Genomic DNA, 27,114 nt, shown 5'->3' with positions numbered 1-27,114 from the left:
TTCATTTTTCATCCATTGTCGTTACTATAAATCAAGAAGAAAACTTCCTTTTCAACATCCTCATTCGAAATAAATTATTCAGCGCCATTTAATCTTGCATTTTGTTTCCAAGTTTTGCGACAAATTATTCCTCACGAGAATGAAACATCGATTTCAGAAAGAAGAAATTGATATTAATTATTTATACATCAAGGAACTTCCAGATACTATCTTTCCGAGAAACATTTTTAGAAATCATTAGATATCTTTAGAATATTTCAGCTGTTTCTGATGCCTTTTCTGAAATGAAAGCATTGGAGTCGCCTGTTGTTATTAGCAATTGTTTCATATTTAAATTAAAGAAATGAAGAAAGCATTTTTCAAATAAAGCTGTGTATTAGAGAACTTGTTTGTTTCACCTGTTGTTTAATATTTTCGTACTTTTATTCCAATTCAAATATGAAATGATATTTGTAATTTATTTCATAGTTTCTTTTTTAAGAAATTTAGTATAGTTACGGTTATGAACATATAAGAATGCTAATGATTTTTTTATCCTCATATAATTTTTAGAAAAGTTAAATTTAATAAGTTTTGGGGGATATTAAGGATTTTTTTTTCCATTTGGGAAATGTTTTTCAGATATTTTGTTCTCGTTTTTATTTTTTCCCAGATTTTTATTGGGTTCCGAATTATAATTTCTTTCTTTAAAAAAAAATAATTGTCATTGATGCAAAATAGCATGTAAAAGTATTTAAATGCAAATATGGACAACGTATGTAAACATATATATATGTAAAAAAGTAAGTGAATCCAAGTATAAAAATCAGTATAAATTCCCAAGAAATAGACCTAGAAACTAAATTCTAATGGATTTATAAAGGAAGCTGTTCCAATATTAAGAATATTAAATAAAAATTAACTTCATATTTTCGCCAAAAAACCGACTTTTCAATGTAGCCACCTATCTTAAACAAATAAAAGAAATAAAATATGCCATGCCAATTACAGAAAAAATATCACTTATATAAGCTTAATATTTTTTTTATAAATGAACTTATGAATGAATCTTCAAATTTTTACAATTAAATTAAAATTTCATATGTTAAATGAAGTTTTTATTATTTCTATAAACTGCGCATTACATTTTTTTTCTTATAAAGTTTTCTTTATTTGTATTAAATAACCAGTTTGTTAATAAAGAAGAGAAAACTGAATTATGTCATTCATTTTATATAACCACTTTTTATCGATTTCTTCCTATTGTTTAAAAACGTTCATTCTATGATTGTCCATTTTTCGAATAAATTCAACGATACTTGAATTCCTTGTAATACCAGCATTTAAATCCCATTTAAACGCCATAAACGTTGAAAATTCATTCATTTCCATATGTATCGGTTATTACAATCCGCAAATGGGTTTTAGTGATTTCCTAAAATAGAAAAGACGGTCTCTGCAATTCGCTTCTAACTTTTGAATAAACATCAAATGTTATCCCTAGTCGGTCGTATTGGACAGAAACTATTGGCCCAAATGTTGCGCTCAGTAAATGTTGTTTCATCAAATGAACGAAATGGAATGCAAAGCAAGTTACCGATTCCAATAAGCGCTACTTCATTTCAAAACCGTAATCAACAGAAATATTTTGAACATTTTACATCTTTAATATAAGGAATATTATAATACTTAATAAAACTTTTAAATAGGAAAGAAATTTTAAAAGTTGAAATTAATTCACATAGATAAAATTTAAAATTTTCAGATGAGTAAATTTACTTTTACAATTAAATGCGACAATTTGAAATATATTACTTAGAAATTACTCATAAATTTCAAAACGAAATTTTTTTCTGAACTTTATCTAAGTATAATGCTTCAAATAGTGTTCTAACAAAATAAGTCACAATTTACAAACGAAATAAATAATTAGAATATAACAGTTATATTCCAAATATAATATAAATCATATATATATTGTATAGATAGATAGATAGACAGATATAGATATAGATATCTATAATGTTTATTTTAAAATCCGATTTAAATCCTAATTAATTTCCTTATTTTTATCTTAATTTAACCCATATTAACTTCATTCTAAAATGGTCTCTTTTTCCCTGATCTAATTCCCGCTTTTTTATTTAATTAATTTTCTACACGCGCTCTATAAAACTACTAATTTCATCCTTTTCTTACGCTCCAAGTGAAGGGATAAAAATTTCCAATGGTTACAACATTCTTTTAAAAATACCTAAATTTTCATTTCTCTAAGCCTAGCCGTGTTAAAGAAAACCCTATCAAAATCTCATGATAAAACCACTGAAGGGAAAAATTTCTGTCTCTTTGCACTTGTACCGCGATGTAAATGGACGCCAGTTTTATCATCGCTTCTTGCACATAAAATATCTCCTGAAATAGAATAATTCAAAGTTTTAAAATTTCAAAGGTTTCTTCTATTCGGTCACGCAGCTGTTCAGATATATTTAAATATATAATATATAATCTAAATAAATATTATATGTTTAAATATATAATATATAATCTAAATAAATATTATATGTTTAAATATATAATATATAATCTAATTAAATATTATCCTTTATATATTCCAATATAATATATAAAGCAATCCAATAGCACGATTATACTCATAATACTTATTGTATAAATTGAGAATTCATTCTGAACAAATAAGAAAATATTGCAATTACAAAAACTTAATCATTCATTTGAATTTATGAAATAAAAAGATAACAACCGCTGCTATATCTAAACATTTCTCAACGTATAAAAACTAATCGATTCTCTTAGAATATTGTACTTAAAAACTAAATTTAGCAATCTTTTTAATTAAATTTATAGGTAATCATCTAAGAAGAAGTTCGAATTCCGTAAATGACGAAAGATCACGTTTCAAAATTTAAAAAAAAAAGAGAGAATAAATATCCATTCAAATGGTAAAAAAACATTTTCAACATAATCCTTTAATTATACTTAATAACTTAACAATTCATACTTTACACTTAACTATTGAAAAATCCATCATTGAAAATTCAAAAATGAAATGTTTCTATATCATAAGAAATCACGTGCTCAAGTGACAAAAAGTCGTTATCTAACTTTGAAGTATTAAGATTCAATATTTATTATTTTTACATTTTTTTTATCGATATATATTTCAATTTCCTTTCCTTATAAAAAAGCAAAGAAGGAAATCGGACTTGTAAATGTCAAGTTAGGCTTTTTTATTTTATTTTAGGGAACAGTAAATTTTCTTTTCTTGGTATTTATTCTCCGAAGAAAAAAAATTAATTTCCTAATTAGTCGTCGAAAAGATGTTTATCATTTCCAATTATTTCTTCATTTATTTTTTTAAATCATTTTTTATTCACGTGAGATTTTTTTTCCCCTATTCTTTATGAGACAAAAATATCGCATTTGTTTCATAACATTTGCTAATTAATTTCGGTAAAATTATAATGAATGCAGATAGTTAAAATAAAATTAAATGAAATAATATCAATAATAAGTGTACAGATAAGAATACTTATTATTCCTGAATAATATTCTAAATTTGTTGGGTGTTTTTATTTATTTATTTCATTTTCTGTTCCTATGAAACAATGGCAATCATTTTTTGAAAAAAATAAATATTTAATACGAATATTAAGTTGCAAGGTTTTTAATTCCCCCCCCCCCTTCCATATATTATTACCATATATTTATTCTATTTTAATATTCCATGAATAATAAAATGTGAATTACTTATCAATTCCATTAATTAAAACAACAATGTTTTTTTAATTTCAAATGATCTACACGAATTTTTTAATTAAATCATTTTTCCGAATAAGGCTAAAAAAAGTAGTTTCAATTTTCTTTCGCATTTTAAGTAAACAAATATAATTAATTATAATTTGTTCGTTGGATTGAAAATCTTAGAAATAATTATTTTTTCATAGAATAAGAATGTGTGCGCAATTCATATAAAAACAATTCTAATTCTTATTTTAATATTGTAAATACTTCGATTTAATTAAATTTCCACAAATTGTTTATATCTATGCTATCAGTGAATGAATGTGAAAAACAGAAATTGAAGCATTTGATATATTTTATTAGTAACAAATAAATTATTATTCTTAAAATGATTGAATATAATGTACTAGCTCACTTTAAATGTTGATGGCAGTTTTTTTATGTTTATGTCGTATTTTTTTAATAAAAAAATTCATTAGTTTTTTGTAAATAATATTTGTTATTTCTTGGGAACATATTTTTATTACATTCATTGTTTTTTGTAAACGCATTCTATATAAACAAAAATAATTAATTAGAATTTGTTCATTGCATTAAAAATCATAGAAATAAATATTAGTTTTTTTTATGTTTATAACTTATTTGTTTATTCTATAAAAGATAATTATTTTTGAATGAATTTTTTTTAATATTTCTATTAATTTTCATAATTTTTAAATTTGTTTTTTAAAGGAGGCGTTTACAAAAAATAATTGAGAATATAAGTATAATAATTTTATTTAACGATATAAAATATACCTATATATATATATACTTCAATATTTTGTATCTTTAGTTTTTTTCCGAACTTAAAATTCGTCATCTTTCTTACATGTTATTTTTATATCTCCTCTTATCCAAGAAAATTCAATCGCTTTTTGATCTGAATTTTATTTTTTATCCTTTTGAATATTCTTCACCGAACTCCTATCGTTATCCAATCGATACGTTACAAGGAAGTTGGATAGCTTTTTTTTTACATCCATCGACAGTACAAAACAAAGCTGTGCGAGGTTCAAAAAAGAAGTTGTTGCGAATTCTTTTCCGAAACATCGATCAAAAGAGTGACGGAAAAGTCTGGGATTTTCTTCATCGTCGGCTTCCGTTTCGAGCAGTGAGTTTCTTTAAAAAAAAATGATGAAGTGGACATGTATTACTTACTCCTACAGGGTGGTTTTTTTTTTTTTTTTTTCGTCTTTTGTGGTATACTTTTATATTTACAGTGAATCCCTTTCTTAATGTAAATGGATATGTTTCTATTGTATTAAAAGATGAGTTTGTCGGTAATGATATAATAATTAACTAACTTTTCAGTAATAAATTATATGATTTAAATTCTTTTCGAATTAAGTAATTATATTTAAAGCCTGTGTTTGTATTTTTATTTTTCCTATTCGTTTATCGGCTTTTAATTTAAGAAACTTCAAGTCAGTAGGAAGAACTAATCATCAATCGATCTAATTACATAAATAATTTATATATTTTTTATTTTTTCGTATATGAAGCATAGTAAAAGTATTGCAATAATCAAAAACTTCAAAAAGATTTGAAGAATTTGCACATTTTAGATATCTTTGAGTTCAAAAAGCACATTTAAAAAATGTCTGTCTGTCTGTGACAAAGATAGCACAAAAACTCTTTGGGACAACGAATGAAATTTAATATACGGTCTCCATACCAAATTTTTAAATTTCTATCGAAGTATGGGCAAAATCTGTTTAGAGAAAGTCTGTTTATCCGGCTGTCCATATGTAAATTAACACGATAATTACAAAACGAAGAGAACTAGATAGATAAAATTCGGTACGAAAGATTTAAAATCTATAATGTAGATTCCTGTCACATTTTGAAGCAAATCCAGCAACGGATTGACTATCTGACCGTCTGTACTTTCAGAAACATGTAAATGCGATAAATCAAAGAAGCAGTGACTTAAAATATATCAAATTTGATATAGGACTTTGTGGCTGAAATTTTGTATTAAATTTTTGCTTCAATCGGTTGCGAAAAACGTGCCTGAAACGCAATTTCGATTTTCGGACATTATTAATCGCCAAAAAAGCTGCTAAGGACGACATGATGAATTCAGTAAAAATGCTAAACTCATGAAAAAGATTAATATTTCGTAACTATTACTCGCTAGTGCCATGCAAGGCGTTTTCTGGGATAACATCTTCATTAGAGAGTAAGCAAGACAGCTTTAGGAAGATCACTCCATCTGGTTTTAATATATGATAACACTTATTAAAAATTAACCTATTCTTTCAAATCATTAATTAAAAAATAAAATTTTTAATAATTAATCTACTGATTGCCACATCAAAGCTAATAAAACTATCAAAGTTAAGAGCTCTGATTTATTTATAGAATAATTAAAAATTAATGATTTCCTGAAGAAAAGACTATTATTTACCGAACTATAGATTTAAATTATATACATTAATAATGTATTTGTAATGTAATAAAATAAAAAATATGAAAATTTTTCCTCTCAATAAATTAATCTATAATTATTTAAAAATAAATTTCATGTATAAGCAATAAGAGCATGTTACCGAATTGCATAGAAATAGCTGCCTAACTCAATTAATTAAGAAACGATTTCCGCTCACGGTAAAGCACATCATACGGTTGAACTTCTTGACACGTAATTTAAATCACCGTCATCTAACAGAAAACAACTAAACCCCAAAGTCATTATCGTTTTCACAGGTAACATTCCCCACATCAAGTAGAGTAGAGATGGTTGCTTTGAACGAGCAATTAATCTTTTCCATCAAATCCACAGTAGCTCAGGTCCAAACTAATTTGGATGCCGATGCTCGGGTACACGCAGTATTCTCCAATCACAGAAGCCCTAAACTTTCCCAGACAATTATCTGTTAAGTAAGTCAGTGTAATAGGCATCCTATGCCCCAGCCTTAATGAAGATGTGGAATTATTCAGAAGAATGGGTCGATGGATTGCCGAATGAATGGTTCGTGCACTGCTCACCAGGGAAATTAGATTAGATTGGAGTTGACAATTTAGGATAAAGTTGGCTATTTGTGTTGAATCACACAAATGGCTTAATGATGATGCTCAATTTGGGAAAAAGCAGTGGACATTTGAAATAGCTTTATTCTTAGTAGTATCCGATAATTCTAAAATTAGAATATTTTGTAATATAACTTTCTTTTGGAAAGCAATATTGGAATAATTTGGTTCATTTTCTAGTGTAGATCCTTTTTAAATGATAGCAAATAACAAACAAATTAGCAAAAGAAAATTCAAATGTTATGAATAGCGATTTAATAAATCTGTAATCGTCTTTATGCACTTATTTATTTTGACTTATTTTATACTCTTTAAGATGAAATTTTATATATGTTTATTCGTAACACTTTATATATATTTTAAAACTTCATTATTAAATAATCAATTGTTTAGATAAATTCTGACTCTATTCACATGGCGCCATCTAGTAGCAGTTTTATATCAAAATATTTTTAACTTTGCCATGATATTTATAAAAATAAATTAGAAATAGAATATAATAATAATAAAATAATTTTGTGCACTAATGAAATTCTCATTTTTGAAACAATTTTGTATCTAAACTCTGTATCCTTTTTAAATGATAGTAAAATTAAATTATATTAGCAGAAGAAAATTCAAATGTTATGAAAAATGATTTAATAAATTTGTAATTTTTGTTGTTGTGGTTGTTGTTGTTTGTATTGACTTATTTTATACTCTTGAACATGAAATTTTATAAATGATTTTTCATAACACTTTTTTATGTTTCAAAACTTAATTATTAAATAATGAATTATTTAAGTAAATTGAGACTCCGTTCCCGTGGCGCCATCTAGTGGTGATTTTATAAAAAATATTTTGAAGATTACTATGATATTTATAAAAATAAATTTAAAAAATAGTATATAACAGCAATATAATTTTTATTTGTACACTAATGAAATTCTCTTTTTTGGAACTATTTTTTCTAAATTTATTGACGTGGAATTTTTATCTAATCATTTAATTAATCTGGCCTGTAAAATGTGTTTAAATTTCTACAATAGACTTCTATTGCTTTAAAAATGAACAATAAACCAAGAATAAAAAAATTAAATGAACTAAACTTCTCCATCAACTTGAAAGATTTCCTTAACGCTGCTTTAAGTGCGTGATAAATACTTAGTTAATATTCAAAAATTTGTAAACTCCCGATGAAGATTAATCCTCCCTGTATTCCCAATTACGTCACTCTTTCGGAAATCTTTCCTAAGATTTTTATCCAGTCAAGGCGAAACACGTGAACAACTCGCACGTCATTAATCAATAACATCCGGGTGTTTTTCCATTCTTCTCTCCCCCCCCCCCCTTGGAGTTTATTAAACGAACGAAGAAGAATTTGAAAAATGGATTTCTCACGGGCTAATTTACGGAACATAACAGAGGAAGAATTAAAGTGTTTAGAGCTGAGTTACATAAATTATTTTTGACAAGCTGTATAGAAAAAGAAGCATGCAGAATTTTCCGAAACAACAAAATGCTTCTGTTAGGAACTGAATGGCGGCATGTTTACTCAATTCTTGTTGCTTGTTTGCTGTGTATTTATAATAAATTTATTAGCCTTTTTTAGGAATTCAGAGAAAAATATCACGTGACCTCTTTTCAGTCTTGCTTATTTTTTTGAATAATAGTTGCTAATATTTTAAAATAACAAGCGTGCAACTCGATTCCGTGAGAAAATCGTTTGCTAAGCACATTGCTTGTGTAGTTAAAGTTTTATCTACAAATTGTGATAGCAGATTTCTTGTTTAGTTATAGAGTTAAACCCAAAAGCGCTCTCTGAAAACACGCAAAACTTTTTTTTATTGCAATAAGCATTAATAGTGATTTACATCGCCATAATATTTAAAAATTTACTGCCACTTTTACACTTTTAAATTTTTTGATTCGCCCCCAAATTGATTGACTCGTTAAATGAAGTGAATTTATGTAACGTAATTGATGCACTTGTCATGTAACTATTATTATGCTGTTGTTAGTTGTTTACTGAAAATATATGTAAAATGTGTTCTATATTTATTACTCATTTATTTACATCGTAATATAGGCAACATATATCTCAAAATGAATGAAATCCTTATAACTAAACTCTATATTGTTAAAGAAAATTCGCCCAATAGATATATGTTGCCAGAAGTTCAAAAATCTCTACAATGGATATATCACTGATTCTCCGATCAGCCTCGAAGGCACACCGATGAAAAAAGACTGAATGAACGGACCGCCGCTACAGCAACGCTGACTGTAACTGTGTTTGAGTCCTAAGGACCACCACCGGCAACGGTACAGCCCTTCCCAAAGGAAGTACGTCCGATGGGAAGAGCCAGACCCCCAACTTTTTGTGTACCCTTCAGGGTGGCGAGAACCAACCACCACGCCTAAAGCTTCTCATCCTCATTTCGATATACCCCCGGGGGATCCCGACAATGGACAATGACTGTTATTCCCCAAGAAAATAGGAAACAAATGTAGCAAAATATAGCCAAATATTCAAAAAGACTTTGAAATTTATTATTATGGCTATAGGTAAATAAATAATAATTTATAATTTTTAAAAATTTACATGGACCAAATTCACTAGGAAGAAATTATTAAAAAATCTAAAAGCGTTTGCTTTCTTTGCTTGTCATGCACCTGTCATTTTTTTTTTTTTTTTTTTTTTTTTTTTTTTTTTTTGTAAAATGTAATTTATATACTCGAGACATGATGTTCTGACCTTATTTTTTTCTGTTTCAGATTACCTCAGAGAACCTAAAAATGAAACAATTAGCAGTCAAGGTAAGAAACCTTATTTTTCTGTCCAGAATTACTTGTTCCACAGATATAACAATTATTTATTTTCTTTAATATTTATTTCTGTATTTAACAATGATTAATCAAATTAATCCGTAGAGTAGTAAAGGGCAATTTTACGCCATGGATTTGCAAATTTAGAGAGAATGAATATAACTGGAGCATACCCAACTTCAAGATAAAGAATTAGTATTAACTTTTGTAATAATATTTTGTCAAAAAAAGCAATTAGAATGCAATCTTAGACTAATAAATAGCGTGTATTCATCTTGAAGATATCTTGTATAAATAAACGCTTACATAACAAGCATAGTTCCTTTGATCTTATATGCAATTCCCAGTTCGGACAATTAAAATATAAATAAATAATTTTGGAAAAAGGGATAAATGATGGAGAAGAAACATTGCAATTTTTTGTCAGAAGAAAAAAGAAATTCCATTTTCAAATATTTTAAAAGTTTTGTTTACTCATCTGTACATGATGTTTCAGAGCATGCATCGTCAATCATAAATATTATGCATATACAATGGTTAGGAATTTAATAGCAGCAAATATATAATTCTTGACAATACAACTTTGGAGCTAACTTGAATCTTTAACGTTTCTTCGAAGTAATTACCAACTCCAAATACAACATATGACTTAATACATTTCTATCGCCAAATACAACATTTCTAACGCCAAATACAACATATGATATAATACAACATTTCTAACGCCAAATACAACATATGATATAATACAACATTTTTACCGCCAAATACAACATATGATATAATACAACATTTCTAATGTCAAATACAACATTTCTGATGATATGGATGTCGAAAAATGCCCGTTATTTTTTTACTTGCTTCTTGATGAGTTCGAAGTTGATTGGTTTGTATTTAAGTTTATAATAAGAATTTGATTCCAAAGGCCACAGAACCACTTCGTGACATTGGCTACTGACACTATTTCAAAGATTTTTAAAGCAGTAGATCTTCCAACTGAGCCATAATTACTAATGGCACTGTTGAAGATATTCTGCGTCAAGCACACTTCTTGAAATATAATATATTATACATAATCATGAGGGTTTTATATTGATTATCTATAAATACTTGAAGTTAACACCAAGTTTTATTATCAATAATGATATGATTGGATTATTAATTTCCATGCCTTATATTTCTTCAGATTTCTTTTGTGCTTGTATTAATAAGTTTGTATCTTCAGTTTCTTTTCTTTTGCAATTTTCCGTTTTGTTATCGCACCAATAATCTTCTACAATAATTTTACCATTAATCTATAATCATCTGCTTCTACATATTCAAAGGTATAATGTAAATTTCAAATTAAATTAAACTAAATACCTTCCATATCCGAAATACTTTTGATTTCCAACCGACGATATATGTACTCCTTCGATATATTGAGAAGAGTTCAAAATCAGGCGTACGTTCAAAATTCGTACTGCTAAGACATGGAAAAAGATCAAATAGATCTAAAACTCTTTAAAACACGAATTCGTAAAAACTGGATACGTCTATTTTTGTGTCTTCTCGATACGTATGGTTAGCAAGGTTTTTAGAAGTATATCATATAATGATTTTCCTTTTTTATGGATCAAATTCTTAGGAACTTAAAAAAAAGTTTCTAAAGAGGCTAATAAAAATGAATATTAGTTTTGATTTTTTATTTCCATTATTTTGTTATTGTGAACCAGGATCAATGTCGAAAAAAAAAACTTTTCAAAATTAAAACTTATATTTCCTTGGAAACACATTTAAAAAGTTTATTTAATTTCTTTATTTAAATAAATTTCATCACTATTTCTTGCTATGATACTAATCTATTAAATATGGATTTTCTTCTTTTGTAACAGACAATGCCTCACATATTCATGCCTTTTGGTGAAATGCGAGTAAAACTATATTTTTCTCTAGTTCTGACATTCTGATTCATTCACAAATTGCCAGCTTTTGTTCTTCAACGGAATAAAAATCGAACGACGAAGGCTCCGGACATATTTCCTACAACCTTCGCGCCGTCAACGCGAAAAATCTGAGTTATTTCACGGTTAAACAGACGATTAAGACTTCGCGAAAGAAAACAGATTCATCATGGCGGCGCTCAACGTGAAATATGAAGAGCATTATCAGTAGTATGTTGAATAAAGACAGTTGAAGATGATTTATTCTTTCGATCGATTCCGTTTACTCCAGAGAAAAAGAGTTGTTTTATTTTTCTTCTTTCCGTTTCACATATTTAACCGTTATTCCAATTCTTTATTTATGACGAATACTGCGCCATTTTGTTGTTGTTTTTTATTTGGAAAAAGTGTTGATAATGGAATAATAAGAATTGGTTCTTACGAATAATTTCTTAACAAAATAATCCGTTCGTTTGCTATTTTTGTTTATTTATTTATTTTTTTGTCATAGAAACTTTTCTGATCGAAGAGGGAAAATATCGTTTGCTTTAATTTTATTGGATAGATGATTGACCGGTGCATTGGATTCGAATAAGCCAAATGTTTTCTTTGGAAAAGTTGAAGAACTCTTGATTACTAAATCAATCATATTCTTTTGTTGCATTTCAAAGTAAATACAATAAAAAAAAGTTTTGAAGTATATTAAAGTAATGCATATTCTGATTTTCTTTTGCAGTTAATGAAAATAATAGAGAAATGAAAGATCTAGAATAACTCAATAATAAAAAACTTTGAGTCGATTATCGTAAGGAAAATAAGCATAATAGGAAAAGAAACTGGAGTTAGAGAATTGATTGAAAATTGAGAAATAGAAAAAGTAATATAAATGTCAAATCTTTTGAAAATCATTTAGAAAAGAAATAACCATAAAAATTCATGGATATCATTAATTCGGAGATATTCATATTTCAAATCACCATTATGAAGATTGCTGAAGGCAAAAAAAAAATCAAATTTTTGTTTTTGATCGGCATCTAATTTATAAAAGCATTTGTTAAGAGGAGATAAATATTTGATGGACATAATTAGCACTTTTCAAATTAAGAATCTATTTTTCAGTCATTTTATTTTGTAAGATAACGTTTTTTAACATTAATTGCTTTATATATGAAATACCAGAATGACATTTCATATGTTAATATTTTAATGCGTAATTTATACACTATACAAATTGCAAGAAAAAATGTCGTTATGTTTATTTATTTATTTTTATTATTTATTTATTTTTTACAATAAAAACATCTATTTGTTTTCCAATAATATATATATGTTTTCCAATCTGTCGATACCGGCATAGATACTCCAAACATTTCCTATAAATCGATATATATAAGTAAAGTATAGAAAAATAAGGAGTCCAAAAGTAGAACGTAATTTATCATCATGGAAAATGCAAAATAAAAATAGATTCGTCGATTTCACAACTTGTTTATTTTTATTTATTTAAAATTAAAATACTAACTTCAATTATTGTTGCAATCTACATTCAGAATGTTTTGATTTAAGTTCATTTAAATTAAAAACGTTGCAATAAATTTTAAAATAAAACGTATAAAATAGCATTTGAAAAACAATGATAAACCATAATAGAATCTGGTTTTCGAAGTTGTCTTCGAATGTTTTTTAGTAAAATATATTCATTCTAATCAGGACCCATTTATCAACTAATTTCTAAACTCTCAATTATAGGCATTTACTTTTAATTGATAAATTTTTTAAATGATCTAAAATAAAATTTAAAATGTTTAAATCAATAAATATATAGCTCAAAAATTATGAAGGTTAGGTAAATCTTCTTAACTTGCAAGATCATGTTTCCTTTGGATACATTATTCGTTTTCAATAAAATATTATAGACAAAAACCATTTAACACCAGAGACCATTTAACACAAAAAAAAAGTTCCATTATTTTGCGACTGATTGATTTAAGAAGCATTTTTATATAAGTATTTAGGATGAGTTTAATTCGTTTCAGTGGCCATCTCGATGATGCTTCTTCAATCATCTTTTGATGTTGCTCTAGATGGCGTTTTATTGTTTTTTTTTTTTTATAATCAAATAATGAAATCCAAAGCTTCATAACTCTGTCAGATTTTAGTCGCAGAATGAAGGAACTTTTTTGTTTAAAATGTTAATATACCAAGAATACTTTAATAAATATAAATAATAAAATTGTGTACTGAATAAAAATTTTGACTTTGCAATTTTTCCAATTGGAAATTATGTTAAGTCTTAATTATTTATAAATTAGTTAATGGTTCACGGTTAGATTTTATATAATTAAATATGAATTGAAATATATTCATTTTTATCACGTTGCAAAATCTGTTTGTTTCTCAAATTATGTTCTCTTTTATTCCTTACTTTTTAAAGTTTTTCAATGAATTGTTTCAATGTCTCATTTAATATTAAATATTAATCATTTTCTTCTCTCTCGTTCCCATTTCCTTTCCTAACCTACACTTCCCTATCCTTCCATCCCATTACAAAATGATTACAAATTTTCCAACTTATATACCTTACTCCATATTTATTATATTCCATACGCCATTTCTATAATTCATATATATGAATTTTCACTAACATATGGAATTTATATTCCATAAAATTGCTTAATATTGTAATGTTCTTTTATACTAAAACAACTCACAACATACATTTATATCTTTTGTTTCTAAATATAAAAACATATTTTTTTCACAATAATTGACATTATATTTTCTTTTGTTATATTACATTTGTGGTGCTCTTTTATTCAAAAAATTATTAAACACTGATTTCTTTCTATTCCACCAAAACAATATAACTTTTGTTACGAAATAAACTCTTCAACAACATTTACTTTTTCTCCTTCACCGCACGTTACATTTGACAAACCATGTCACGCATTTCCCTCCTCGATGTACTTTATTCCTTACACCTTTTCGAACACTTCATGATTTGTTCCTCTGTCCCCATCCCAAAACACCCCCTCCCCTCCTCCCTTTCTGCATTCCCATCATTCAACGCGCCTAATCAAATGTCCCTTCAACGCAACACAAAAACATTTTCCCTTCCCATCCCAAACCGAATTTTCCTCCTGTTTTGTTTCCACCCCGATGTTGTTCCTGTTTCCTGCATTAACTTCCTCCACACCCCACTCCCGCCCTACTCCCGAATTCCGGAATGCAGGCACCTGCTTCTACAATGGCACCTGGTTCCAGGAAAAGGAGGAGCTGCCGACGCGAGGGCTGTGCCTCATCTGTCACTGTTTTCCCGGATTCGTGGAGCCGAACGCCTTCACCTGTTCCGTGATTGACTGTCCCTGGGAGGACTATCACAGGAGGTTCCCAGGATGTACTCCTATCTACGCAGATAGGGACTGTTGTCCCATAGGATGGGAATGTGGTACGCAGGTTAACTAGCCAGGATTTGACTTTATGCTTGATAAATTTATTCATTAAATGTGTATGTAGAAGCCATGATATCTTGAGCAAATGCGATAGCTCTTTTGATTATAGACTAGTTGGGAACGATGAAATGTTACGATTATGACACTGATATTGATCTTAGCATCTTATATTTTCCATTGTAACAAACCAATTCATTTTTTCTACCTCAAATATCGGTATGATAAACATGCCAGAGGACAAAAATGAACTTACTTCAGTTAGACAACAAATACAGTGCACCTCCGAGTATCGGGTTCGCAACTATCCGGCCTAGTTTTCTTTTATCGTAATTAGTTTAGGTGTTACAGAATTTATGTTAAAATGTGAACAGTTTATACGTTAACATTTTTTCTTTAATAAACTCCTGAAACCTGCAGTGCAGTGTATAAACTACCAGTACAAAGCCTCTTATTTCAACTTAACACGTGACCGGTAACTGCATCTATGATTCAACAGGCCGGGGCCGCGTTCGCATTCTACGTGACGTGAGATAAATGGAGGGTTTAATACTCTATAAGAAATGATAGAATACATATTATAATGATAAGGTTTAGTATAAAAACTTTGTATTTTGGTATTGATGGAAAAAGAAATGAGTTCACAGAACTCCGGCTGGCCTATCCGGCTTTTTTAGTATCCGGCCTGCCCTTCCGCCACTGGGTATTTGGGAGTGTACTGTATAAGATTTAAATGAAGAAGATTTTCTTAGTTCTTTCTGAATATTAATGCGGACAAATCTGGAGGAATTCAGTGGCTACCAGACTGTTTGCTTAACTTCAATCCAACTTTGCTTGCTGATACTCTTTGGAGGTCCCAACCCACAGTTTAAGGAGCAAGTGTTTATAAGATATTGCTCTATAGTTTCGTATAATTCGTACCAACGTTCTGTCCTGCCTTGATACACTTTAAAATGATTTAATGAAGTCTGCTATTAGATTGCCCGTTGGAAATTTTCATGATTTGCGTCCGAGCAAGACAAAAGTACAGAGCGGTTTCCAATGAATATTTTTCAAAAAATAATCAGAATGCATGTAATGGGGTTTTAACTGAGATATCTGACTTAAACCACTTAGATACTATCAAATCCATTCTTACCTTACTTAGATACTATCGAAATATTTCAAAGTCATTTTGGCCAAAAGAAAATGCCAATTTTTCTTAGAATAAATCATTGAATTTTAGACGTTTGGACAGTTAGACCAAGTGGTATAATAGAAAAAGTCAAGACTGATCTTTGAAGCACAGCTATAAAAAAACCCCATAAAGAGCTGTTCAATATAATTTTATGCACATTATTACTGATGTTTAAGAAATTTTATAATTATATTCGTTAGTTTTATATTTAACATCAAAGATGAGTGTTTTAGGAGCATATTGGCGCTGCTTTGTATATATATTTTTTAAGATGCATCTAAAAGAAAAATAGTGAGAGATCTTGATCTTAAACGGTTTCCTGAATTGTTGTTGCTTCTAATGGCACTTGCCATAGACAAGCGCACTGACTTTAGAAGTCAGTGATTTTTAGGCCAAAGGTGCGTCTCTTTTTTTTTCAGTAGCTCCATCTAGTACCAAGAGTACGACTTAGCTGCACACACGTCACAACCCTTTTTACGGTGTGGACTTCATTCACACATCTCATTCACTCGTCCACAGATCGTAATTTAGACCTGAATCAGAGAACGATCACCCCTGATCCAGTACCCCCAGTGGTATTACTCTCGGCATGGAGGACTTTATGACCACAACAGATTTATACGTGCACCAGCCACCACACACACGGGGAGTCTTCGGCTGGCGGGTTCGGGATCGCAACCCAAGGGACGCGAATCCAGCGCCCTATCAACCAAGCTATCCTCCCCCCTTCTTGAATTATAGAACAGCATTTATTCACTGGTTCTTCTAAATGTCTCCTCTAGGACTATCAAAGGAGGTATCAAAAAATTTACATGTTTGTGTAGAAGTTGTTATCCTATATGACGAGAAGGCAAAGCACAAATTAACCCTCAAGTATGCATTACATCTGTACTTGCAGAAATGGTAGGAATTATACTATGGGAAATATGATGAAAGTATTTATAAGGCAATAAATGAACTTATTTTTATATAACAAAAATGTATTTCCGATCCCCGGTTGTTAAAAGATTCTCATTTTATTTCCAAGAACTCAAATCTTCCAATAATCTTTTCATATTTTACTAAACGCATCTATAAATGAAATTTGTTGAAAATTCTTAATGAGACGACCTTATAATTACAAAGTTGGCAATATCCCTTTAAAATAATTGTCATCCAAAATTAATTAAAAATAATTGTGCTACTTCCTTATTGTAGATTACGGAACCCAAAATCCCGGCCAACAGTTGTCGAAAGCCTCTAACTGTGACTGCGAATGGAGGTACCTGAAACATTATGAAGCCAAGGGGTGCCGTCCAGTGTACGAAGAAAAACCCCAAACCACTGATAAACCGTCCTGTACTTGCCCTTGGAGGTTCGACTGCTCGCAAGCAGATGAGATTCAACCAAATGACAAAGGTGAGTATTGCTTTTCAAAATGGTTTTCGCACAGTTTGATTGAGGTTCTGTCAACCAAGAAATCAGATTCACTGGTTCCAATCTGGTCAATTCACTGACAATATTTTTTTTTATTCTGATAAATTTGATCTTCAATGATTTGCTCATTACGGCGAAGAGTTTTGCCATCAGCATTCTTTATATTTTAACTTCCAACAAAAGATATGCTACATGGTCTGCTGTTATTATTATTATTTTGCTATTTCTATTATTTAAATTTATAGTAAAATTTTTTCAAATCAACAACTATTACTTCAATATTGTTTATGATAGTATTCATCACAAATTATAAAACGTAAAAATAACCAGGTTTTTTTCATAATTTTTTTTAAATCTTATTTTTAGTTTGAGAAAAAATTTTTTCGCCATGTTGAAGCGTAATAGATTCATTTTTATTACTCCTTTTTTCTCATCTTTTATTTTATAAAATCTATGAATAGTTTTTTTATTCGAGAATATTATTTGAAAAGATTTTAATGAATTCCTGAAAATTTGATAATGCATGCAATTCTTCTGCTCAAGAAGTATAAATGTCTATTTATATAGAAATATATAATTTCAGAGTTCAATTAAATTTGTATAGTTAAGCTAAAATTATTATGCTTTCGTGCTAAATCTAATTAAAGGAAGTATCATGCAACTTCTGATTCATTGTTGCCATTAATTATTACTTTTAAAAACCTTAATTTCGTATTTCCGCGGAATTCAGACATCGAGTTACATTTCATTCGTTAATTTCTTTTCAGTTAATTAATACTTGACAAAATCCATATTAATTTAAGCTCAAAAATTATTTCCTGCATTTTATTCAAAGAACATTTAAAAAATTGTTTCTGTAGCATTTCATCATTTTTGCGTGCATATTACAAATAATTTATTTACAGTCTTATAGTATAAGATCTTTTAAATATGCTTAATTTAATACGTTATTTGAAAACCTGAGTTTATATATGATAAATATATATGAATTGATACTTTTTCAAAAGAAAATTGCCAATTCTTTAAACGTTTGGGAATAACAATTTAGTCACTAATGAAATACTTTTTTCAATTATTTTTATATAATCATTTTTATTATCGTATCTAAGAATCAAATCTTATGCAGATCAATTCTTAAGAGAGTCAATTTAATACAACAAAATAAAATATTTTATATTTATTTACTCATATATTTGTATGATTTAAATGAATAAAGCAATATTTCAGACGATTTGCTTATTTATTTGTATTATGTAAAATGATTACACATTGCAGACGACTTATTTATTCATTTTTAGTAAGTTAAATATATATTTTATCTGCAAGTTAAATGCGATATAGCAAACCGATTTATTTTATGATTAGTTTATGCATTTATTAAACGATAGGTGGCATTATAGTGAGATTCAAGAATTATGTGCGTTCAAAGAATGTAAAGAATAGCTTCTTAACTAATTCTTTTTTACAAATAATACAAGTATTAAATTTTATTTCTTTCATAAGGATTGCCTTCAATAAAACAACCTTTTTAGAAGATAAATCACACAATCTTTCATCTTTATTCTCTGAGTTGAAAAAGGACGAATCCCACTGGTAATAATTTGGCTTGGTTATTGTTATGTGAAAAGAAGCTCAGACTTCTTCTCTTTATCAAAGGTTTAGTGCAGAAGAAAATGCCTAATCTCTTTTCAAAGTACTTATTGTCGATTGTGAGTGGAATAAATAAATAAAAGGTTCTAAAAAAATAAAGAATAGTATGTGATGGTTAAACGAAAAAAGAATGTTTGTTGTATTTAAGTTGTTAAATAAGCTGCTGCAAGGTATTTATTTCATGGTTTTAGTAGGCTGTGGATAGCATCATAACGTAATCCATGAGTTTGTTAATTTATTACAATATATAATATCTTAAAGTAACTAACTCAGATATTTTTTTATCTTATCGTTTTTGTCTATGACATATAAAGGGTGTAGAAACAATTTGAATCCGATTATTAAAAAAAAAAAATGTGATGATAAATCTGACAATATATATCTGAACATCAAATTAAACTTAAATCTTTATTAAAATTTGAAAATTGTGATAAAGCTTCATTTTTTTTTTGCCTTTATTTTTCCTATAACTAAGCTATTCCTATACTATTATTCGCTATTATTATTTACATATTTAGAAAGAATTATTTTGTTTCCATAATTAATTACAACTTATGAAGACAACTTAGATTTTTAAATACTGTATTTTTAAACTTAAATATTTCAAAAATATGTGAAATTCAATAAGGAAAATCATCCTAAATTTTCATTTGTCTGATTTAAAATTTCAATTTTAATTTCAACCAATCGGTATTATAGACATATTAATCTTTTATTTATCCGGTTAATGATATTACAACGATAGATTCCATGAGGTACATTCAATAATATTCTATCAGATTTCAAACGTAAAATATTATATTTTGTCCTGGATAGATAAAAGCATATCAGAAAATAATGTCAATCTCATCAATTATCTATCTTTAATCATTAATTCTGACGCTATAAAACGCTATAATTAATCATTAATTCCTGACGCTATTAAAACAAGAGATCCTCTATCGGCTTATAATCGCTGATTGTTGTCAGCAGGCTTGTCTATGACTTTGTGCCTTTAGAAACAACAACAGCCACATGAATTGTTGTTGTGCAAAATATCAGTTAATGAAAGCTTTTGTTTAAAAACTTCTTTTTCATTTTAGTTTTAGTGCAATTTAAATACTTTTTGGTAATTATAAAGTTATCCATTATTTTTTTTAATAAATTTTTCATTTGATTCTATACATATAAGAAATTCTCTCTTTGGACGTTGATTTCTTTCTCACTTTGGACGTTAACATTTCTTGAATAAGAAATATTTTTAAAACCAATGTCCTTTATCTCATTTTCAGTCTGCGTTTACAAGAAGCATGTGTACCCTGTCGGTTCAAAAATTCCCACCAGCAACCCTTGCGAGACATGCAGCTGTGCCACAGATTATTTTACTCAAGCTGCATCCATCTCTTGTACGACAACTGAATGTCCTGCTGTCTACTCGCAAACCCCCTTACCTGAGGGATGTCACTATGTCTACAAAGAAGATCAGTGCTGCCCCATCAGTGTTGAATGTCGTAAGTAGGCTCAAAATTTCAGTGACTGTAAACTTTAAACTGTCATTTTCAAATGCATTGGAAGTTGAGCACATCGATTTTTATTACATTAGTAGTCCTTAAGAAAATAAAATTTTGAGAGATTAAACTGTTGATTTTAAAATTATTTTTTACTCGTCATAATTATTTAATGAATTTACATGAATTAATAAATTGTTTCTTCCTGAAAGCTCTATGATTTTTGAATTTGAAAGCAAGACGTAACCATTTCTAGCACTTCCATCCCCACAATGTCCTCTCTAACTGATTTATTTAATTAAAATCGCTATTTTGAGTCAAAGTGTAGCTTTTTCAGCTTGAAATAATACAGTTTGTTATTTTAATGCATTTTTAAATGCACCATGGACGACTTTTTTAATAAAAAAGGATTTTAGAGTAAAATGTCACTTTACAATTACCTTATTCTTGCTGCTTTTAGTATGTTTTTAAGTAATTAAAATGAAATTTTTCTGCTTTAAATTCATTTAAGTTTAATGGCATAAGACTAGTATAAGACTATTAAAAAAAGCAATAAAATAATTATTTTAAACAGGATTTATCTTTAAGCTGGTTTTACTTTGTGAAAACGAAATTGAGCTTAAATTTGGAGATACTGCATATTAAAATAATGAAAAATGATTGTAAGTTTTCATCTTAAGTTTTAATTTCATAGATGGCAGCACGGAAATTTATTCCATTTATGTCTTTTCCTCAGATTTTTTTTTTTTTTTTTTGTTTGTGTTTTGAATAATTAAGTATTTATCCATTGCAATATATTTTATAGAAAAAGTGTGGATTACTGCAGAGAATAATGTAAGATATTCTCTCTGCGTATTAATAATACATCTATATAAATTTTTAAGGTAGATCATTAAAATAAAAGAACTAAATTTTTCTGTTTATAGAAATATATTTCAGTAGATGGCAGCACAGCAATGTTTTTATTTTAGTTCTGAATAATAAATGAATTTATTCAATTTTTGAAGGAGGAAACATCATAAATAATATATTTACTTTCAGAAATAGGATTTTTTTTTTGTACCTCTTTTGTAATCTTACGAGAAAGAACATTATGCTTGTATACTGCTGCGAGATTTTCAAATTCTAACATATGTTTTTTTTGTATTTGCGCATACAGTTAGATTTAATAATAGTTACAAGTTAGCAATGACGAAAAATGTTTTCAATTATTTTTCAAATTTTTCTTATTTGATATTTTTTTATTTAATTAATAAGAAAATTCATAATGTTCCAATTACAACGTTTTTACTATTAATATTGCATGCAAAAATTTAATATTTATCATTTGTTCAAAAATTTTAGGAATATTGCTTAAAACTGTCGAAAAAGGTACTGCAAATTTCTCAATAGCAATATTTTTTCTAAAATTTGATTTTGTATAATATATCATAATTTATATTAATTAAAATTTATGAAAAAAAGTCGTATTCGAAATTTCCTATATGAAAATTATATGCAATCAAATCAGTCACCAAATCTTCTCTTCAAATTTATACATTAATGTATAGTTTAAATTTTAATATAAATCAGCTAAATTAATGCAATCAATTTAACGCAACTGGAAAAATAATATTTTTTATACGAATAAAAACTCGTATGCCCTTTCGTTTCAAATATCGATATTATTTTTTCTTTTATGTATGAAATAAATATTTTATGATTGAAATTCTAAACAATTTAATTAATTTATACAATATTTCTTTTTCCTGCAGCTACAGCTCAAAAAGACAATATGTATCAAGGTAAGCATCTAATTGTTTATTGAATCCTTCAAAAGTTTTAATATTTTATTTCCTGTTTATTTTACGATATTTGAATGGAATATTTTTTCAAATTTAAATAATAATTGTAGTTGCTTATAATTACTTTACTGATATATTTTAGTGTCAACTTAAGCAATTAAATATATCAATTTAATATTTTATATTCTGAAATATTTAAATCTACAAATAAGGATTTCTGTAAATAATTTTATTGATGCGAAGAAATAAAAGAATTATTTTTTACTTTCGCCACAGTTATTAAAAAAAAACAACGACGTCAAATGAATTCATTTAAAGAAAAGGAGGGAGGGGGGCCCAAGCAGTCAAATTTCCAGTAAGCATCTAAAATTAAAATGGGCCTATTAAAATGCATACAGAAGTGTTTTTTGTGAGTGCATAAGTACATTGTTATCAAAAAATAAAATGACATATTTTTGTTGTTGTTGAGGCACGTGAAAAAAACAACACTTTGTATACCTCTAAACTTCTATTTCAATTTCTACTCTCTTTCTTCGTATAGCTAAATAGCGATCTGCCACTATCATTTTATTTATATATTAACTGAAATCAAAACATATATTAATGAATCAGTAGCTATATACGGAATACCATTTCTTAAATTCCAGAAATTTCAAAAACTGACTTTAAGTTCATTCTTTACAGTGCCAGCGTGCGAATACAAAGGCAAGATGTACTATGAAGGCGAACAAATCTATCCGGATGAAGACCCTTGCCTGATATGCTTGTGCAACCAGAACTGGACTGGCATTAACAGCAGCAGCTGTCGGCAACACGATTGCATGTTGGAGAGGGACGCCAGGAAGCTGAAGCAAGGGTGCATCCCAATCTACCACGAGAAGACATGTTGTCCCATTGATTACCATTGTGGTAAGTTAACAGGTGGTTCTTTAATACGGCACGAGATTAATAACCAATTATTTTTAAATCAACTTTATAAAAACTTATATTCTAACGGATAATCTCTGAATCGATGGCTTAAAAACAGTGATATAGTGAATTAAGGTTCGCGTAGCATAACATGATTTATTATCAAGAATCGGAAATAAAAGATTATGAGTGTTATCATTTGATTCTACTCGTAACTAGAATTGTTCCGAAACTGCTATTTTGATGTATGCTTTAGCAATAAATTCTAACTATGATTGAAGAATAGAGGTTGTCTGCCTTCAGACTGAAGTGATGTTATTGACCAGTTTTTCCAGGAGCTTTTTAAATAAAGCATCCGATTTCTTCATATTGCACCTTAATCAGACTTCTTCCTCAGATTCTTTTGTGCTCCAAGTTCGCTTTGATCCACTGAAAATGTCGCAATTCGTCTTTGTTATGAATCATTGTTTCGAGTTTATATAGTATATTTTTTTGTTATTTTCAGATTAGCACTAATTACTTTGGGCGAACAACTGCTTTTCCATCATATTAGTGGCATTCATTCAGTAATATCAAACAAAAGTCTTGAAATGCGTCTTATTGCATTAAATGAAAGCGAAGTTTTAAATTATACTCTCATAATAAATATTAAAGCAATAAGTAATATAACATTCTGATTGATTGGCTATACATGGAAAGTATCGAAATGAATTGGCGAAATTGGTTCTGTTGTTGAGGTGGGAACTGTATTATTTTGCGATAACTCTCGACACTGAAGGAGTGATTATTGACGACATATCAGGGGCTGATGAATTTCCATATGAAATAAAAATTAACGAAATCGGTACAATGAAACTGGAGAACTGTGTCGTGAAAAATGTACTATATTGAGGTTTTTTCAAAAATGGGAGGTTCTGGGGATCAAGCAGCCATTTAGAATCTTGGGGATAGAAGATATCATATGGAATAAAAATTTGCGAAATCGGTACATTGGTTTGAGCTGGAAAGGGTGATTCTCTGGTTTTTCTAACTTTTTTATCCATATTGAGTTTTGGGAATGAATGTATACTTTATTCTATTTATTTATTTTTAAAACATAATGATTAAAATACTGTTTGTTATTAAATATTAGTGCATTTAAACATTTATTAATATTCATTTATTTGCCTTAAAATTTTGAGATTCTAGTTTGATTTCAAATGCCTTTTGTTATAGCTGACGACGATTTTGATTTCAAGCCAAACAGAGGAGCGAGTTTCAAATCAGATGATGATGAAGGTGAGAAGAAATATATACTTTGATTTATTTTTGTTTTCAAAATTTTTCTTGGTGATTTCTTAAAATTCAACAAAATTTGTTAGGAAAAAAAAATCTCAAAATTTAGTTAATTTAGAAATGAAAGAATTTGATCCGTAGGAAAGTATTTAAAAATATTTAGAAACAATGTAAGATTAGAAATAGAGCAGGCGAATAAATTTTAAGTTCTTAATGAAGCTCTAGCCTTTTATACAACAGTCACAGGTCATCTGATGTTTGCACTTTTTTCATTGGTTATGGTAACGGAATGAAATAGTACATTCATTTTGTGGAAATGCCTATCTTACGTGGTAACTTCAGCACTTAATATATGTAATTTTTTTAAGTAGTCAATCTTTTTCATTAATAAAGTAGTAATGCTTTAATTCTAAGTATTAAAAATCAATTTTTTAAAAATATTTTTTTTTATAGAAATGGACAAGGGTGAACTAACGAGTGTATCACCAAGAATTTAAAAAAATATCTTTATGAGAAATTTTTTAAAGATAATATCAAAATTTGCATGTAACAAATGGCAACGTTTGTATTTTTGCTATTCAGACAAATTATACATATTTCTCTTGAGAAACACATGAATACAAATGCATGAGAAATATACCTTTCTCCAATAAATACAAACATTTTCTGCAAGGAAGAAAAAATGATCAAGAATCCCCCTCCCTCCCAAACTTATAATATTCTGACACATTAATACTTCAGACTGCGAGAGGTTTCTAAGCTGTGTATTCACGAATGATTTTCATGTTCCAGACGAGATGTGCTTTTTCGAGAGTCGATATTACCCCATCGGTCACGTCCTGGACATCAAGCACCCTACCAACTGCGTCACGTGCACCTGCAAGACCCCGCCAGATTTCACGTGCATTCACAGTTCGTGCCCGCCGCCACCGAACAACGATTACACTAATTGCAAAGCTGTTTACAAGCCCCACTCCTGCTGCCCCGATTACACATGCGAAGAGAAAACTAGTAAGTTTTTTTTTTTCTCATCCATTGTTTGCATATTAACCCGGTGACTCCAGATGATCGTTGAGTTATTTATTACTCCAAAATTGGTGATCAAATTTTGTGGCCGTATTTTCTTTTAGTTTGCATTTAAATATTTTTGAAAATTAGTTGATTGACCTCCATTTCGACGTATTATGACAAAGAGAAAGAGAAGAGCTGCGTGTGATTGTTTAGAAGGCCTGTTAACTGCTTAGAAAATTTAAGGCCTCATAGCAGGATAGGGAAGCCTTATCTTAATTTATTCTCCCTAAGTTAACCACTTTTAGTTACAGTTAAGCATTTTTAATAATTAAAATACCATTATAACTTAAATCGAACGAAAGACTTTTTAATAAAATTATCTCTAATATGTAATATCACATTATTTTTTAAATTTATTTTTAATTCTTTTGAATTAAAAAGAATTAATAACCAATAAAAATATTAAAGACAAAAATAAATAACCAGAATCCTATTTTTGCAGTAATGCAGCCTTCAATATGTCTGATTCTTTTCAAGGAATTTGAAAATCAAACGATTCTTTAATTATTTCATTCATACATGGATATATTTTTGTCTTGTGCATTTTTACATTCATTTCATGGGTTATAATGTGCTGGCATGCAAGATGCGTTTTTTTTCCTCCCCTTAGAAAGATAAGAATTAATTAGGCAGTAATTTTTCAGAATTTTAATATAAAAAAAAGAAAGGAAAGAATCATGTTCTTTTTTAAGACTAGATTTTTAATTACATTCTAATAAAACTCAATATGTCATTAATATATGATAATATTTTATACTTAGAGAATTTGATTAATTTAAACCAGCCAGCAGTTTTTGTGATCCCTTTTTAAAGAAATAGAGTAATTCTTTCAATATACATATATTAACTTTAAATGCCGCAAGTTCAACTAAAGATTTCCGAATATCAGCAAATATATTACAGTTAGAAAACAACTCCATATATTGCTTTTAAATGGCTGAGTATCATATATGTAAAAAAGAATTTAAGTATAATTAACTCAGAAATGAAATGATTGTTTCAGAATTTAAAAACAAAATTGTCGTTTGGTAGATAAGAAATAAAATTGACATTTTAATTTAAAAACCAAATTATCGTTTGGTAGATAAGAAATAAAATTGTCATTTTATTTTACAAATAAAATAACTTTTGAAATAATAAAGAAATGAATAATCGTTTGATAATTTAGAAATAAAACCACACACAGCTTTCGAAATTAATTATAAGGAAAAAAAAATTACTACGATGAAGTATTTATTCATGGCTATATTTTACCATACCAGTCCTTGAATCCATGAGTTTAAAAAGCATTTTTACTTCACAAAGAAATAAAATTTTAAAACAGCGATAATTTTCTTAATTAAATGTCTT

The 27,114-nt window shown here is 28.3% G+C and overlaps 1 protein-coding gene across 1 annotated transcript in view; it reads left to right on the top strand.

Annotated features, from left to right (window-relative positions):
* LOC129985014 (uncharacterized) overlaps window positions 1–27,114 on the top strand; it is a 144,214-nt gene that overhangs the window by 82,289 nt on the left and 34,811 nt on the right. Inside the window, exons 2-9 of the mRNA XM_056094944.1 lie at window positions 9,574–9,615; window positions 14,779–14,994; window positions 17,370–17,570; window positions 20,510–20,728; window positions 22,480–22,509; window positions 23,194–23,418; window positions 24,634–24,696; window positions 25,486–25,704. Coding sequence (XP_055950919.1) covers window positions 9,574–9,615; window positions 14,779–14,994; window positions 17,370–17,570; window positions 20,510–20,728; window positions 22,480–22,509; window positions 23,194–23,418; window positions 24,634–24,696; window positions 25,486–25,704 — 1,215 coding nt within the window. The remainder of the gene's footprint in view (window positions 1–9,573; window positions 9,616–14,778; window positions 14,995–17,369; window positions 17,571–20,509; window positions 20,729–22,479; window positions 22,510–23,193; window positions 23,419–24,633; window positions 24,697–25,485; window positions 25,705–27,114) is intronic.

Source organism: Argiope bruennichi, chromosome 9 (genome assembly GCF_947563725.1).
Source record: "Argiope bruennichi chromosome 9, qqArgBrue1.1, whole genome shotgun sequence".
Taxonomy (NCBI): domain Eukaryota; kingdom Metazoa; phylum Arthropoda; class Arachnida; order Araneae; family Araneidae; genus Argiope; species Argiope bruennichi.
Note: the sequence above shows the minus strand (reverse complement) of the source record. Positions and strands in the feature narration are given on the sequence as shown.